Raw genomic sequence first — 18,759 nt, 5'->3', positions numbered from 1 at the left:
TCATTGAGGAAGAAAATGTATCCGCTAACAAGTGGTAGTAGCCACTCTAAAGATCCACATTTAAAGCCGTGTAATACTCAGTCTTCTCCTAATTGGAGTGAAACATGGAGGCATTTCAGTTGTATCAAAGGCAACACATACTCGATATTTCTGCATATATATACGCTACCCAAACTAAAGTTCAAATTTCATCAAGTTGGAGAACTAAAGACAGAGAGAACAGCAAATCAATGGGAAGATCCAAAATATTTCATTTCTTAATCTTCTTCTGTATATGTCTTGTCACCATAGCCCTTCCTCAACCTGATCAAAATGAAAGAAAGGTATACTAAATTTCAACACCCTAAAACCCTTTCCGTTTCTTTATTCAGACATATCCATCCGACTGCATGCACTGATTCTTAAGTTTTCAAGCAAGTCACAGCCACTAAAGAAACATTCTTCATTACATCGTGCTTTTGATTTTTTTGTTATCTATATTGGAAAAATGCATGAACTTGATGCGTTGTGTTGTCATAATTCATAATTCATAAATGTTGTTGTAGCCATACATTGTATACATGGGAGCTTCTCCTGTAAAGAGGACAATGACATCTATCGTTGATCATCACCATAGTCTTCTTTCAGAGACCATTGGAGAGTAAGTGCCTAGTTATTATTATTAACTACAAGTATTTTTGTTACAACTTTTGTTTATCAAATTCTCGTTTTAATTTGCAGTGAAATATTAGCAAGAGATTCCAAGTTGCATAGTTATGGAAGGAGCTTTAATGGATTTGTGGCAAATCTACTACCTCATGAAGCAAATCAACTCTCACGTAAATCACTCATCACAATCAAAAGCAATATGCATGCCTCTTATAGAGAAGATTGTAAATATTGTCTTTAATTTTCTAAGGGTTTTGATTGTGTTTCAGAGAAAGAAGGAGTCTTATCAGTGTTCCCAAACACCATACGACCGCTTCACACAACCAGATCATGGGATTTTATCGGATTGCCACTGAGGAGTACACAAAGAAACATAACAGCCGAAAGCGATCTAATTATTGGCGTTCTTGATACAGGTGATGATTCTTTGTAATAAAAAAAATCCTTTATATGATGGATGGATATAAAGGATTCTTGATTGAGTGACTTATTTTATTGATCAGGGATTTGGCCGGAATCCCCTAGCTTCAATGACAAAGGTTACGGTCCTCCTCCTACAAAATGGAGGGGTAAATGCTTCTTGGGTGGCAATTTTACTGGTTGCAACAAGTATAACTTCTTTCACTCCTTCTATTATTATTATTATAATTAACACCTATACTTTGTTTTTTCTCTTGCGATATTGTACTTATTTTTTTCTTACTTATTAGGTATTATAATTTTAAATAAATTTACTATCCTTTCATTTTCCTTTTCTCTTATTAGGATATTATACTTGCTAATAAATTTACCAAACTACTATAATGATGTTATTGGGGGTTTTGAGATTGCTTATTTAAAAATGATTATTCATTAATTTTTTTATCAATTATCATTTGTATAGTTGTAGTTTTTAAGATTTTGGACGGACTGAACTAAAAAGGTAACTTATTAATTTAAATAAGCTGTTTGTGATAATTTAATTGTTTTCTTTTAACTTAATTGAAAATGTTAATAAATTATTTGAAAATGCTTGTTATAAAAATGCAAACCAATTAACCATTTTATTATTGTTTTAACAATACAAAAGAATATGGATCTTACATCTTCTAAATCTATAAACAAATTTTGCTAAACTATGGAATTTTTTTTTACCATTGTGACTATATTAATTAATCAATACATTTTTTTGTCTAAACCCCATTTTGCTTTTAATTTCATAAATTATAATACTATAATAAAAATTTGAAATAAAATTCTGTAAAGCAAAATAAACAAAAATAAATTGTTATTTTTAAGTTTGAACATATATATAACCTTCATTTTAACTTGTATGTATATTTTTTTTTTTGAAAATTCAACAGTAAATTGATAGGCGCACAATATTCCTACATCGCAAGTAAGCACGACCCGAAACTATCACCGGTGGATAACGAAGGACATGGAACGCACACAGCTTCCACGGCGGCGGGTGTTCCGGTGAGGGGTGCAAGCGTGTACGGTATTGCGAGAGGCACAGCTCGAGGTGGGGTGCCCTCGGCTCGCATAGCAGCTTACAAAGTATGTTGGGGCGGTGGTTGTTCGGATATGGATCTGTTAGCCGGATTCGACATGGCAATCGCCGATGGGGTGGATGTAATTTCAGTGTCCATTGGTGGATCACCTAAGAAATTCTTCCAGGATTCAATGGCGATTGGGGCTTTTCACGCAATGAAGAAGGGGATCTTCACCGCTTGCTCCGGTGGTAACGACGGTCCATATCAGCTCACAGTACAAAACACAGCGCCGTGGATAACAACCGTAGCTGCTTCAAGTACCGATCGGCAGTTTGTGGCTGATGTTAAGTTGGGAAACGGTGAAAACATCATGGTTACTCTCTCTCTCTCTCTCTCTCTCTCTCTCTCTCTCTCTCTCCCTCTCCCTCTCACACACACACACACAGAGAAATTCAACAGAAATGCTACTATTGCTTATAATAACATTCGGAAATTGTGTTTATAGGGAATTTCTGTAAATACATTTTCATTGAGGAAGAAGATGTATCCGTTAATAAGTGGTACCCTTGCAGCCAACACCACCGAATCATACAGAAACGCAAGGTATGTGCATTTTGTTTTGGGCTAAATGCTCGAAATAACAACAACGTACTTTCCTATATTTATGTACTTAAATTTCTTTCTATTATAATACTGTTATTTCAAAAAAAAATAATAATAAATAAAAATCTTATTGAGCCCTTGTGATTTGAAAAATATACTCAATTATAGCATTTTAGTTTCAACTTTTCCTTATTACCACATTATACATCGAATACAATGCTATTATAGAAAAAAAAATCTAAGTAGAATGTTTGTGGATTGCATGAATGATTATGTACTTATGTTTGAAATATCGGAACATTTGTAGTGCTTGCGACTATGGATCTTTATCAGATGAGATGATAAAGGGTAAAATCGTCTTTTGTTTGGGGAAAGGCGAGCAAGATCACACACTTTATGACAAACATGTGGCGGGATTAATTGTGTCCCGAGAGACACATTACGATACACCTTCTTCTTTTGTGATCCCTGGAACTTCAGTAAATCTCATGGAGGGCAAAAATATTGATTCCTACATCAACTCCACCACGTAAGAAATATCAACATACTTTCATTTATTTATTTATTTATTAATAACATCTTACTTTCATTTCTTTATGTTATAGCATCGTACCTTCATTTTTTTACAATGACAATATGCTTTTAAAATTTATAAATCACAGAATGTCGGTTGCAATAATACAAAAATCAAGAGCCATTAAGATTGCTGATGCACCATTCATTGCATCTTTCTCTTCAAGAGGACCACAAGTGATAACTCCCAACATTCTTAAGGTATTTCTCCCTCTCTTTCTCTCTCTCTCTCTTTCTCTAAAACTACAATGTTGTAATCACAAATAATAAATATGTACACAGCCTGATATTGCTGCACCTGGATTGGGGATATTGGCTGCATATTCAAGACTAGCAAGCATGACAGGTGATAGAAATTATGACAGACGATATGTGGATTTCAAGATAGCTTCCGGAACATCAATGGCGGCTCCTCATGTGGCGGCTGCTGCCGCCTATGTCAAATCATTTCACCCGACTTGGTCCCCTGCTGCAATCAAATCAGCTCTCATGACAACAGCAACACCAATGAAGATGAACAAAGAAGACATGGAATTGGCATATGGATCGGGTCTAATAAACCTTAAAAAAGCAAGAGACCCGGGTCTTGTATACGACATCAACACAAGTGGCTACATTCGATACCTATGTACAGTTGGCTACAACACCACAACTCTTGGCATACTCATTGGTGGAAACCAACAATATGATTGCAAGAATTTTAAACCAACCAAAGGTGCAGATGGACTAAACTACCCCTCGATCCATTTGCAACTTGAAACGAATGTCACCACGTTTTCAGGAGTCTTTAAGCGGATTGTGAAGAATGTAGGGACACATGAATCGACGTATAAAGTGGAAGTGGTGAGTCAACCGGGACTCACGGTTAGGGTTGACCCAAGTACTTTGACTTTTCAAAAATTGAATGAGAAAAAGTCGTTTACGGTTTATGTGGAAGGGTTGTTTCTTCAACCGAAAGTGCATTTGGTGTCGGGAGCGATTGAATGGAAGGATGCTAAGCATTCGGTAGTGAGTCCGGTAGTTGTATATAGGTATTCGCCTCCACTATGGATGGATGAAAAGAAGGTGTAGGGGCTAATTTCACTTTGTTTTTTCTAATTTGGAACAATTTTAAGTGATGAATTTGGGATGTGGTACTTAGTTTTTAGTGTTTAATTTCAGAATGGGTTAAATGCTAGAGATATCAATGTACTTTTATTCGTTTGTTTTCATTATAGCACTTTACTTGACTACATTCATTTGTTTCTATTGTTGAATTGTGTTTTGTAAAATCTACGCGGTTATAGCAAATTAGCAATGTCATCTGAATACAAAGTCAATCTCATTGCTATAATTGTATTGATTTTATAAAGTACTAATGTCTTAATAAGAAAAAGATTGAAACTACAATGCCTCAACAAGAAAAGAAAATCTAAAAGTACAAAGTTGTCATTGAAATAAACTAAAAGTAGGATGCTATAATATACATATCAAAAAAGTGTTTTTGCTATTCCTTGCATTTAACCTTTTGAAAGCTTAGCTTCCCTTGAATGATGCCAGATTTTATGTCCTTATGAACGAGCTTGTATGCACTACAAGAAATATGACTTTCTTTTTTCCGTCTACCGGTTCAAAAGGTTTTTATGACTAGAAAATTTCAGTCACTTCCTAAGTTGATTGGGATCTTAGTATATTTGTTTGTATTATACTTGGTTATCTAACCTATTAATTTTATTGCCATCTACAAAAAAAAAAAAAAAAAAAGACGTGTTAACGTATCATTCAAAGCGATGTTTTGTTTCCAATCTGTAAATACTTAGATGGCTTGTCGAGACAACTCCAACGTACCGCCAAATTGGTGATTTGTCGTGAATTTGCATGAGAATGGACAGACATGCACACCATCATTTTAGTGACATTGTTAACGAACCTGTTAATCAAGCCACAAAAGATATTTAGTATTAGGCAAATTACATAAAAACCAAAAATAATACACAAAACATTTCCAAGACAATAAGGTTTTTCCAAAGTGAATAAAGCTTTTTCTAAAAATAGATTTTATTAAATGCACAAGTTATAGATATAGAAAAAGCATTGTGCATAAAAAGAATAATATAAGAAATCAATTCAACCAAAATATCAAAGTAAGGTTAACGACATAAACTCACATCAAGTCTTCTAAGCACTTCTAAGTGCTCTACTTTTCTTTCGAGAGTTGTATGAAGACCTTTTAACCACCATGGTTCATAATTAAACCATTAATCAAGTACTTATAAAATAAATAAATTCCTAAACCTAGTTTATAACTCATTCCAGTCATGGCATAGCATTACGGAAGTACTAAGGAAATTATGTGAGGGTTTTTGGCTAAAGTAGGCTTAATCTAAAATTACACTCAATTCATGAGAGCACATAGCCCATATGAAATATTGTTTGGCATACACACGACTATTTAATACCTAGGTCATGCCAGTGTTGGGTTTTTATTCAAAAGTAGTTTAAAAAAAACACAAGATTAGCAATGCAAACATTTTAACTTTGAATAACATAAACTAGTTTTATTCGCACCAAAGGATCATCTTGCAAAGATTGGAAAGAAAAATAACCATAGGGGGAAAAAGATTAACAACCTATTTAGTTCTTTAGATCCTCAAGGGAGACTTGAATTTTGATGTAGTGTGCAGAGTATAACTCCTCAGATGGAAACACCAACCATAGCTCAACTTGATGATCATGCTAGTCAAAATCTCTTAAGCTTTAAATCAATCCCAAGAATGACTTAAAGAGAGTGTGAAACAAGTATTTTCTAACACTTTTTTCAAGAGAGAAAGTGAGTGAGTGAGTGTGTGTGATATATATATATATATATATATATATATATATATATATATATATATATAGAGAGAGAGAGAGAGAGAGAGAGAGAGGAGAGAGTTATGGTTTACACAAGTGCACAAATGAGAGGTATGAAATCCTTCATAAAACCGTTTCATTATCCATCAGTCCTTAACCCCTTAAGCACTTCATGTCTCTAAAGTATATATGTTCCCCATGCTTTGAAGTCATGCTTTCTTTATATTATTATAACCAAAAGACCATGACTAGCATTCTCCATGCTAGTCTACGACATTTATAATAAAAAGAAGCCAAGTTTATAAAAAAAATCTTACAACTTTTTTATAAGATATAAACTTTTATCCATGTAGCTAAAAGACAAAAGTCTTTCTAATCCAAAAAATATACATGACTTAATAAATCATCCCTTATGATATATTATGATACTTGTCATTGAATATTATTATTTTCATAAAATAAATAATTCACAATTAATAATAAGAGTTTTGAATATTTATCAAGTATCTAATTCTTATAAATAATCAATTGCATCAAGTTGTTGTTAGTGTGACCTTTTTGGATCATTTGTTAATTAGTAATATCATTCTAATATGATTCATGAGCATAAAGATCTTTCAATCTCCCACTTGCGAAAGATTCATAATAGATTGATATAGACAGTAATGAACGTTTAACAACATTTCACTGCCACCAATAACATATGACTTTGTGTCATTCTATCAACATGCAATTCCCTAAAAGCTCAAAACTACAATTGGTGTATAAGGTAAGTTATCAGTTATCCCTTTGTCACAGACATTATGTTGAACATGCGATATGGATCACAATCAATCTCATTAAGTGTTTAACTTTTGATAAGGCGCCTTAAATGTCTATGTAACGCCCAGTTCCTGGTATGTATTTAACTCTAAAATTTATTGGTTTTTGTATAGAAACTCGACGAGTTGGAGGCCCCAAACTCGTCGAGTAGGGATGGAAATTGGACGAGGGATGGGAAGTCTACTCGACCAGTTGAGAGCCTCAACTCGACGAGTAGGACTGACAGAATGAAACCCTAATTTTCAGGGTTTTGCACCCTATTTAAACACCTTAACTGTCACACCCCCAAACCTGAACGGCGGAAACATTCGGGGGCGGAGGACGTCATGTACAGTATCATAACAATTGAATAGTAAAGAAGGTACACACCACCATAACATATATTTGAAAAGTTTACATGATTGTTGTATTACATGTTTCAAAAGTCAAATACAATGTGATGTTCCCAAAAGTTATTACTAACGCCTGAGCATTAGTCCCCAAAAGCAGTTGCTAACTTGGTTTAGCGATTTCCTGAGAATACAAGTTATTTCAAAGAAAAAGTGTCAACATTTAAGTTGGTGAGTTCATAAGTATATATTTGTATAAATGTATGCCATTCGAAAGTTTCGTGTTTGTTTTCCAGAAAATCCGATATTTTCTCATAAAAGGAATTATGAATCTTTGTTTGTATAATATGAATGTATTGAACCAGGAAAAACCTATATTTTCCTAATAGTGAGGAGTAGTCTCAAATGTCCAAGACTGTGATTTTGTAAGTAAATATGTCATACTTAAAATAATGATGCATAGTTTTATTAGTAAACAAAACTATAAGAAGTTTGTAATTTCACGTAAAAATAACTGTAATGTTACTTTTCCCGCAAAAACATAATACCATAATAATTGTCTATCCTGTGAGTTTTCATAACCGTACTATGATGGATTTGCCTGCGGCGACGTTCTTCAGGCGTCGAAGTGATATGATATTTGTCACCCCGCGGACTGTAGCTAACAGTCAGGGCGCGGGATCATCAGTCCCGTATAGATCTATACACACTTATCACGTTCTCACAACAGAGACTCTGGTTATAAAACATGGCTTTCTAGTGGTACCTTGACAGGTATGGTGAAGACGAATGACTCACATATTCTCAATTAAGTCATGTATTTGGAAAAATATATGAATGATTTCTGAAATGATTACCCTTTCTACAGTGTTAACAAAGGCATAATAATGAGTTGTATTTTCTCGTATAAACATGATGTTGTAGTTGAAATGGTTACCCTCGGTATGGTGTAGTATGCAGATATATAAATAAAACATATTTCTATTTATAAAAACATATTGTATCCCATGAGGGTAAGGTTGCGGTGTATGATGTTTTGCATGTTAATGACTTCATATGACAGCTATAACAATAGTAAGATAAGTATAGCAAAAGATTGATGTTTTTCACCAGAGTTTAACCGTGTGTTTACTTGTATTCCCCCCCTTAAAAGTGTTTAAAAGCATTTAAAAGTATTTGAAAGTGTAGTAATAGGGGTATGAACTCACTTGGTAGATTGAAGAATGTGAGACAAAGATCGAGCAGAACTTCGAGTGGAGAAAGCTGATTTCTCGGGAATCTCGGGAATCTCGGGAGCGTAAAACTTACTTCGGGACTTGGATATGAAAACCGGGATGTCGGGATGGCTTCGAGGGTTTAAACGCAGAGCATAAGCACGAGAAAGAGAGGAACTGAGCAACTAAACCCGGAGCTCCTTGAGTTCTATTTATAGGGCTGATTCAGGCTTCACGTCGTGAACCTGAAGAAGTCCACGTCGTGAAAGTCTCTCCCACGTCGTGAAGCTTGATCTTATCTCTTCCATGGACGCGACGTCTGTTGGCCAGGTCTGGAACCCATCAGTCAAAATCTCACGTCGTGAGCTTCTGGCTCACGTCGTGGGCTGCCTGACAGTCTCGAGTTTCGTGTCCCGAACTTGTAAAATCCATAACTTTCGCGTACGAGCTCCGATTTCGACGTTCTTTATATGCACGCGTAGTGAGATTATGCTCTACAATTCTCGTTTAGACTGCGTCGGCTAATTTTGACTTTATTTTTAATATTGTATTTTCAACAGGCCGGGACTGGAAAAGTCCGTTAAAAATCCATAACTCTTTCATCCGACGTCCGTTTTCGTCTGTCTTTTTACCGTTGCATTACTATTGTTGGGGTCTTCGATTCTCGTTTAGGTTGCGTTGGCTAAAAGTCGCTCGATCACTATTTCGAGTTTTTAGCTCTCTACTGTTATGTCTGAAACTTCGAAAAATCATAACTTCCTCATACGAAGTCAGATTTGGACGTTCTTTTTATGTAAGCTTACGGTTTAGTGATATCTACGACTTTCATTTAGATACTTAAGGCTAAAAAGTATTTTATTGAAATTTCGTGTTTTACGCTTAACAGTGTTTTGCCGGTTTTGTTGCGGATTTTCGATTGGTCATAACTTCTTCGTTATAGCTCGGATTTTTGTGTTCCTTATATTTTTGAAAACCTTGATACGATATCTACCACTTAGTACATTCACATTGAGATTTTTGAACATTTCATTTTTGACGTTATTCCTATTATATTAAGATAGGTTACCAAACTCGACTTTGGATTCGTTACATTGATTCGAAATATCGGGTTGTTACATCATCCCCCCGTTAGAGGGAATTTCGTCCTGAAATTATTTACAAGGTAAGTGTCTATGGACTAGGGAAGAGATGCGGGTACTTTTGTTGCATCTGATCTTCTCGCTCCCAAGTGAACTCAGGTCCCCGTTTAGCATTCCAGCAAACCTTCACTATTGGTATGCGACTGTGCTTTGTTCGTTTGATTTCCCTATCCATGATTTCGACAGGTTCTTCCACAAAGTTAAGATTTTCGTTTAACTCTATTTGCTCGAGTGGAATTACAAGGGTTTCATCAGATAGACACTTCTTTAGATTAGACACGTGAAACACAGGATATACGTTGTTAAGTTCGAGTGGTAGTTGGAGTCTATATGCTACTGGTTCAATCCTCGCAGTAACTTCGAAGGGTCCAATGTACCTCGGGTTTAGTTTTCCATGCTTCCCAAAGCGTATCATGCCCTTCCAGGGTGAGACCTTCAGTAAGACGCGGTCACCAACCTGAAATTCCAAGGGTTTTCGTCTTTTGTCGGCGTAGCTCTTTTGTCTATCTCTTGATGCTTTCAGTCGTTCACGGATTTGAGCAATCTTCTCAGTCATTTCTCTAATGATTTCCGGGCCAGTGAGAGTGCTATCAGGGACGAGGCCTCTTTCCAACTCCGTGTCACCCACTTCCACCCAGCACATAGGTGATCTGCACTTGCGGCCGTAGAGGGCTTCAAAAGGAGCAGTCTTGATGCTAGTGTGATAACTGTTGTTATACGAGAATTCAACTAATGGTAAGTGGATGTCCCATGCTTTACCGAAGTCTATTACACAAGCTCGTAACATGTCTTCTAGGGTTTGGATAGTTCTCTCACTCTGTCCGTTAGTTTGTGGGTGATAGGCTGTACTCATATCTAGCCTAGTTCCCAAGGCTTTCTACAGTGATTTCCAGAATCGTGATGTAAATCGGCTATCTCTGTCCGAGATAATAGATATCGGCACTCCGTGAAGTCGCACGATTTCCTGGATGTAAGTCCTTGTCAGTCTTTCCATCTTATCGGTCTCCTTGATTGGCAAGAAGTGGGCAAACTTGGTTAACCTGTCGACGATCACCCAAATGGTATCATGACCACCTTGCATCTTGGGTAGTTTGGTTATGAAATCCATGGCAATCTGCTCCCACTTCCACTCAGGTATTTCGGGCTACTGGAGTAGACCTGAGGGTTTTTGGTGTTCTACCTTGATCTTGGCACAAGTTAAGCACTTGCCAACGTAGGTAGCAATCTCTGCTTTCATGTTTGGCCACCAATAGAGTTGTTTGAGATCCAGATACATCTTATCTGAACCTGGGTGTACGGAGTATCGAGTCTTGTGAGCTTCATTCATGACCAACTCTCTGAATCCACCAAATTTCGGTGTCCAGATTCGATTCATGAGATAACGAACTCCGTCACTCTTGATTTCCAAATTCGTGTCCATTCCTCTAAGTGCTTCACCTGTCACGTTTTCTGGTTTCAAGGCTTCTAGTTGGGCTTCCTTGATTTGTGTTGACAGGCGTGAATGGATTGTCATGGTTAGCGCTTTCACTCTTCGACCAGAGTACTCCTTTCGACTTAGGGCATCCGCCACCACATTGGCTTTACCTGGCTGATAACGAATCTCACATTCGTAGTCGTTGAGTAATTCAACCCAACGCCGTTGTCTCATATTTAGCTCATTCTGGTCGAATATATGTTGAAGGCTCTTGTGGTCCGTGAGGATGGTGCACTTTGTTCCGTATAGGTAGTGCCTCCAAATCTTCAGGGCGAACACTACTGCCCCAAGCTCTAGGTCATGAGTGGTGTAGTTGACCTTGTGTGTTTTTAGTTGTCGTGAGGCGTAAGCAATAACCTTTCCTCATTGCATCAGCACACAACCCAAACCTTGATTGGACGCATCGCAGTATACTACGAAGTCTTCTGTCCCTTCTGGGAGAGACAAAATGGGTGCGCTGCAAAGGGCTTGCTTCAGGGTTTGAAATGCAGCATCCTGCTTTCTCCCCAGTTGAAAGATACTCCCTTTTGCGTCAGAGAGGTAAGGTGTTTTGCGATGCTGGAGAAATTCTGTATGAATCTGCGGTAATAGCAAGCAAGTCCTAGGAATTGGTGAATTTCGGTTGGCGTCTTCGGTGCTGACCAATTTTTGATAGCCTTGATTTTGAAAGGGTCCACGTGAATGCCCTCTTTGCTGACCACGTGACCTAGGAAGTCCACTTTCCTAATCCAAAATTCGCACTTCGAGAACTTTGCGTAAAGCTTCTCTGCTCGTAGCGTCTCCAAGACTTGTCTGAGGTGCTGACCATGTTCTTCTTTACTCCTTGAATAAATGAGTATGTCATCTATGAATACGATCACAAATTTGTCCAGGAATGAACGACATACCCTATTCATTAAGTCCATGAACACGGCGGGTGCATTGGTTAGTCCGAAAGGCATCACTACAAATTCGTAGTGACCGTATCTTGTTCGGAAAACCGTCTTAGGAATATCACTTTCCAGGACTCGTAATTGGTGATATCCCGATCTCAGATCAATCTTCGAAAAGTAATTTGCCCCTTGGAGTTGATCGAACAAATCGTCTATTCGTGGCAGGGGATACCGGTTCTTAATGGTGAGTTTGTTTAGCTCTCGGTAGTCGATGCACATTCTAAACGATCCGTCTTTCTTCTTCACGAACAGCACTGGTGCTCCACAAGGTGAGAAGCTTGGTCTGATGAATCCTTTGCTGAGCAGTTCGTTCAGTTAACTGGATAATTCTTGCATCTCTGCTGGGGCTAAACGATACGGTGCTTTGGCTACAGGGGTGGCTCCAGGAATTAAGTCAATTCTAAATTCAACTTGTCTTGTAGGAGGTACTCCTGGAAGATCCTCAGGGAAGACGTCGGGAAAATCACAGACATCATGAACGCTCTTGATGTCTTCGACTCCTCGCTTTACATCTACGACGTGTGCCAAGAACGCATGGCATTCCTTGCGTAAACATTTTTGAGCTTTGATGCAAGAGATGATACGAAGATGAGTACTGGGTTTATCGCCATAAATAACGAGGGTTTCGCCATTTGGCAGGGTAAGGCGAATGACCTTTTCATAACATAAAATATCCGCTCGGTGAGAACTCAGCCAATCCATGCCTATGATAACGTCGAAACTTTTTATTGAAACAGGCATAAGGTTGATTGGAAAAGAATTGTTGTTTAGTGTGAGGGTATAGTTTGAGTATATTTCTTTAGCGCCTTCTGTCTTTCCGTTAGCCATTTCTACTATGAATGTTTCGCTTAATGACTGGGGGGTTTGCTTAAGTAGATTTTTAAAATTATGGCTCACAAAACTCCTCTCTGCCCCACTATCAAATAGAATGCATGCATAAGAGTTATCGAGGAGAAACGTACCCGTAACCACTGTGGGATCGGCAATGGCTTCCTCTTGGCCCATTGCGAAAACTCTGCCCCCTCCACCAGCATTCCTATTGTTTGCTTTCGGACAGTTCCTTCGGAAGTGCCCCGTTGCTCCACACTCGTAACAAGTACGGCCTACTCCGTCATTTGTGGCTGGTGCGGCCGGTTGGGTCGGTTCCTTGCAGAAACGGACAGTGTGTCCCTTCCTGTTGCACCTAGTGCAATGCATTTCACGGCAGGGTCCGTGATGATGGAAGTTGCATTTACTGCACTTCGGTAGGTTGCCGATGTATGGCTTTGATGGTGCTGGGGCGGTCGGGACAGTAACAGTGTGAGCTGTCACCATTTGTTGTTTCTTAGGGTTTTCCTATGTGGTTTGCCCCTTTCTCTTGTTCCAGGGTTTCCTTCGGTCCTCTACCTCCTTCAGTGGCCCAGGAGCAGCAGTAATAGTACTCTGCTTAACACCATGATCAATCAATCGTTGAGCCAAGCGCTTCGTGCTGTCAAACGTGATTGGGTTAGAAGCCAGGACATGCCCCTGGATCTGGGATGATAAACCCCAAATGTACCTCTCTACCTTCTTCGGTTCCGGGTTTACCATTCCTGGGCACAAGGCTGACAAATCACTGAACCTGGCCGTGTAAGTGGCTAGGTCTGATCCATTCATCCTTAGGTTCCAAAGCTCTTGCTCTAACTTTTGGATTTCGCCCCTCGGGCAGTATTCTTCCAGCATTAAGATTTTGAGATCTTCCTAACTCATGGCATTAGCAATTGGGAGAGATAGGGCTTTCATATGGCCCTTCCACTAGGTGAGGGCTCGATCAGAGAAAGTGCAAGCAGCGAACTTGACTTTGCTTGTTCCTGGGCATGCACAGATTTCGAAGACCGTTTCGGTCTTCTCGAACCATTGCATAAGTGCAATGACTCCTCCTACCCCATTGAATGTCTTTGGCTTTGCGTTTGAAAATTCTTTGTATGTGCATTCCCTGGTATGACCATGGCCAGTGCCACGATTCAAGTGGTGGGTACTGCTTCCCGTTCCGCCAGCGCCGTTAGAGTTTATTTGAGTAAGAGCAGCTGCTACTGCTGCAGTGATAGCAGCCTGTACCATGATGGGATCATATTGTGGAGGTGGTGGCGGTGGTGTTGGTGTTGTATTGTTGACGCGTCTGCCAGATCTGCGAGGAGGCATCTTGCTGTCAAAGAATTAACAATGAAAGACAATAAGTCTTTGATGATTAAAAGTCGAGTGTTAAAAAGTTTAACTATTTTAGTTTCTTTATGTAATAAGATTCGACTTAACAGGGATTTGCGTTCGATTCATAGTAGTAGTTTATGTAATAACAGATAAACTTATGAATTTGAGTGATACCCAAGGAATTAACACATAAAGTAATTACTTTAATAGATATCCATAGCGTGAATACATTGTAATGTTGGAAATTTTGACCTTATCTACCAGTCTACAGCATCGAAAGTTAGTAAAAGTAAAACATTTAGCCGTGGTCCTAGTCTATAACAAAATTTGGGGTTGTGTAAGCACTATTTGCGACGCGTACTGCGCTTAGAGCTAGACTCTGCTTCCGAGTGTTGGGCTCCCAATAGTCGCCTCTCAAGGAGGACTTGTAGCTCCCTCATTTCTCTTATTTCAGCGAGGGTTGCATCCATTTGGCCCTGGAGTGTCCCGGTGTGGATTCGGGTCTCATCATGTAGTTCGTCTAGGCGACATATATCGGAAGCGTTACCTTGTGCCGTTGCATTGATTTCTCGAATCCGGGTCATCGAGATCCTTGACTGGTCGATTTGGTTAGCTATTTTATCCACGATGACAGGGAGTGCCCTGTAAGCTGAACCTCCATTTCTAACGTTGTAGAAGTCTCGACACATTCCGTACGGAGGGCACACTCCTTGTTATCGGCTCCATTGGTGAATGAGGTTTCCCCACATGGGGGTTGGTCCCTGAAAACCTCTCATGATCGCAGGAGGTCGGACGACTGGTGGGGGATTATACACTTCGGGCTCTGTATCGGTCCCCTCTGACTCTTCTTCTTCTTCTTCCATGGGTTCCTCTTCTTCTTCCTCTCCATCCACTATTTCCTCGGGATCCTCTTCCGGATCATCTTCCACCCAACCTCCGTTACCTTGGTTCGGGTAGTAGGGGTCCCCTGGTAAGTGAAATCCGGCCATTGAGTCTGTACGAGAACAGGGATATGAGAATTGTCTAAATACTAAAGCATATAATTTGATCATCAAGGTTAGACTATTGCATTTACAAAATACTCCTATAGTATTCTAAATGTTGTGTTTGATTCTAAAGATTTATGTTTGGTAAGTTTTAGACTTGTCGTCCACTGCAACTATTCCTTGACATATGTTAGTCGGCTCTTGGATAAATATAGTTGATCAGGCTATATTCATCCCAGTCCCGATTACATATTCCAAGGCATACCTGTAGTGCACAACTCATCTATAATACTTCTATTCTGTTTTCCTTATGATACTGTTATTGTTATGTAATGTATGCATGTATACTTTTAATAAAACTATATTTTTAAAAGTATGTCTCTAAATCAGAGTGTTTTTGCCCAATTGTTTTTATAGTTGTATATCAAAAATAAATGGTTTTGATATACTTAGTTCACTATAAACAATGCTCTGATACCAATCTGTCACACCCCCAAACCTGAATGGCGGAAACATTCGGGGGCGGAGGACGTCATGTACAATATCATAACAATTGAATAGTAAAGAAGGTACACACCACCATAACATATATTTGAAAAGTTTACATGATTGTTGTATTACATGTTTCAAAAGTCAAATACAATGTGATGTTCCCAAAAGTTATTACTAACGCCTGAGCATTAGTCCCCAAAAGCAGTTGCTAACTTGGTTTAGCGATTTCCTGAGAATACAAGTTATTTCAAAGAAAAAGTGTCAACATTTAAGTTGGTGAGTTCATAAGTATATATTTGTATAAATGTATGCCATTCGAAAGTTTCGTGTTTGTTTTCCAGAAAATCCGATATTTTCTCATAAAAGGAGTTATGAATCTTTGTTTGTATAATATGAATGTATTGAACCAGGAAAAACCTATATTTTCCTAATAGTGAGGAGTAGTCTCAAATGTCCAAGACTGTGATTTTGTAAGTAAATATGTCATACTTAAAATAATGATGCATAGTTTTATTAGTAAACAAAACTATAAGAAGTTTGTAATTTCACGTAAAAATAACTATAATGTTACTTTTCCTGCAAAAACATAATACCATAATAATTGTCTATCCTGTGAGTTTTCATAACCGTACTATGATGGATTTGCCTGCGGCGACGTTCTTCAGGCGTCGAAGTGATATGATATTTGTCACCCCGCGGACTGTAGCTAACAGTCAGGGCGCGGGATCATCAGTCCCGTATAGATCTATACATACTTATCACGTTCTCACAACAAAGACTCTGGTTATAAAACATGGCTTTCTAGTGGTACCTTGACAGGTATGGTGAAGACGAATGACTCACATATTCTCAATTAAGTCATGTATTTGGAAAAATATATGAATGATTTCTGAAATGATTACCCTTTCTACAGTGTTAACAAAGGCATAATAATGAGTTGTATTTTCTCGTATAAACATGATGTTGTAGTTGAAATGGTTACCCTCGGTATGGTGTAGTATGCAGATATATAAATAAAACATATTTCTATTTATAAAAACATATTGTATCCCATGAGGGTAAGGTTGCGGTGTATGATGTTTTGCATGTTAATGACTTCATATGATAGCTATAACAATAGTAAGATAAGTATAGCAAAAGATTGATGTTTTTCACCAGAGTTTAACCGTGTGTTTACTTGTATTCCCCCCCCCCCCCCCCTTAAAAGTGTTTAAAAGCATTTAAAAGTATTTGAAAGTGTAGTAATAGGGGTATGAACTCACTTGGTAGATTGAAGAAGGTGAGACAAAGATCGAGCAGAACTTCGACTGGAGAAAGCTGATTTCTCGGGAATCTCGGGAGCGTAAAACTTACTTCGGGACTTGGATATGAAAACCGGGATGTCGGGATGGCTTCGAGGGTTTAAACGCAGAGCATAAGCACGAGAAAGAGAGGAACTGAGCAACTAAACCCGGAGCTCCTTGAGTTCTATTTATAGGGCTGATTCAGGCTTCACGTCGTGAACCTGAAGAAGTCCACGTCGTGAAAGTCTCTCCCACGTCGTGAAGCTTGATCTTATCTCTTCCATGGACGCGACGTCTGTTGGCCAGGTCTGGAACCCATCAGTCAAAATCTCACGTCGTGAGCTTCTGGCTCACGTCGTGGGCTGCCTGACAGTCTCGAGTTTCGTGTCCCGAACTTGTAAAATCCATAACTTTCGCGTACGAGCTCCGATTTCGACGTTCTTTATATGCACGCGTAGTGAGATTATGCTCTACAATTCTCGTTTAGACTGCGTCGGCTAATTTTGACTTTATTTTTAATATTGTATTTTCAACAGGCCGGGACTGGAAAAGTCCGTTAAAAATCCATAACTCTTTCATCCGACGTCCGTTTTCGTCTGTCTTTTTACCGTTGCATTACTATTGTTGGGGTCTTCGATTCTCGTTTAGGTTGCGTTGGCTAAAAGTCGCTCGATCACTATTTCGAGTTTTTAGCTCTCTACTGTTATGTCTGAAACTTCGAAAAATCATAACTTCCTCATACGAAGTCAGATTTGGACGTTCTTTTTATGTAAGCTTACGGTTTAGTGATATCTACGACTTTCATTTAGATACTTAAGGCTAAAAAGTATTTTATTGAAATTTCGTGTTTTACGCTTAACAGTGTTTTGGCGGTTTTGTTGTGGATTTTCGATTGGTCATAACTTCTTCGTTATAACTCAGATTTTTGTGTTCTTTATATTTTTGAAAACCTTGATACGATATCTACCACTTAGTACATTCACATTGAGATTTTTGAACATTTCATTTTTGACTTTATTCCTATTATATTAAGATAGGTTACCAAACTCGACTTTGGATTCGTTACATTGATTCGAAATATCGGGTTGCTACATTAACCTCCAAAGGTTGGCCACATTTACAGCCTCCATCGTCCCAAACCCTACCCATGAAACCCTAATATACTTTTGAGAGTTTTGAGCCATTCTTGGTGCATTCTTTGTGGTTTTTAAGAAGAAGATACTTGAAGAAGGAGCAAGGAAGTGTTGGAGAAGAATAGATCCAGAAGTCTAGCTTCATTTCTGGTTCATTAAAGGTATAAAGCTTCTATCTTGTATATTATATGCTTAGATCTAGTTTTAGGGCATTTCCTCCATATTTTGGTCCAAGAATGTTAGATTTTGGGACTTGGACGTCCCAAGTGAATACCCTTTCAGATCTAGGGTCTTGAAGGGCTTGCATGGCATAAATGTGCAAACTTTATGGCCATAGAAGCCCCATGCAACCTTTAGACTAACATTTTGGCCTTTTAAGCTCCAAAGGGCCATGCATGAAGAGAAAGTTAAAGGCTTTACGTGTGCATCTAGTCTCTAAGGTCCAGATCTCTGTATGTACACCCTATCTTAAAATATAGATGGCTTTTGGATCAAGATCTAGACCTTTTAGAGTTAGGGTTTGAGCTATATAAGTTGAGGAAGGGTATTAACGGGTAAAGTTGGAAACTTTACCCTTCTAAGGACATTTCCACTCTATATCTGAAGTATGGAGCTTAGATCTGAAGATTAGTGACTTAATCCTTTAAGAAAGCTTAAC

The 18,759-nt window shown here is 38.4% G+C and overlaps 1 protein-coding gene across 1 annotated transcript; it reads left to right on the top strand.

The window, feature by feature from the left end:
• The first annotated feature begins 207 nt into the window (after positions 1 to 207).
• LOC145121049 (Subtilisin-like serine endopeptidase family protein) lies at positions 208 to 4,531 on the top strand. The gene is made up of 10 exons (XM_079056831.1): positions 208 to 323; positions 546 to 640; positions 721 to 818; positions 918 to 1,064; positions 1,152 to 1,257; positions 1,992 to 2,496; positions 2,629 to 2,726; positions 3,034 to 3,255; positions 3,389 to 3,500; positions 3,582 to 4,531. Exons 1-10 carry the CDS (start codon positions 231 to 233, stop codon positions 4,368 to 4,370), a joined length of 2,265 nt encoding a protein of 754 aa, XP_078912957.1. The 5' UTR covers positions 208 to 230; the 3' UTR covers positions 4,371 to 4,531.
• Positions 4,532 to 18,759: the final 14,228 nt, after the last annotated feature.

Source organism: Lactuca virosa, chromosome 6 (assembly GCF_052849685.1).
Source record: "Lactuca virosa cultivar CGN04683 chromosome 6, Lactuca_virosa_CGN04683_v6, whole genome shotgun sequence".
Classification (NCBI taxonomy): Eukaryota; Viridiplantae; Streptophyta; class Magnoliopsida; order Asterales; family Asteraceae; genus Lactuca; species Lactuca virosa.
Note: the sequence above shows the minus strand (reverse complement) of the source record. Positions and strands in the feature narration are given on the sequence as shown.

What these genes read in the sequence shown, in the direction of transcription:
- LOC145121049 (XM_079056831.1), top strand. Translation starts at nt 231, where the DNA reads ATGGGAAGATCCAAAATATTTCATTTCTTAATCTTCTTCTGTATATGT. An exon ending in CTGATCAAAATGAAAGAAAG is followed by an intron (nt 324 to 545) that starts GTATACTAAATT and finishes ATGTTGTTGTAG; the next exon opens with CCATACATTGTATACATGGG. An exon ending in CTTTCAGAGACCATTGGAGA is followed by an intron (nt 641 to 720) that starts GTAAGTGCCTAG and finishes TTTAATTTGCAG; the next exon opens with TGAAATATTAGCAAGAGATT.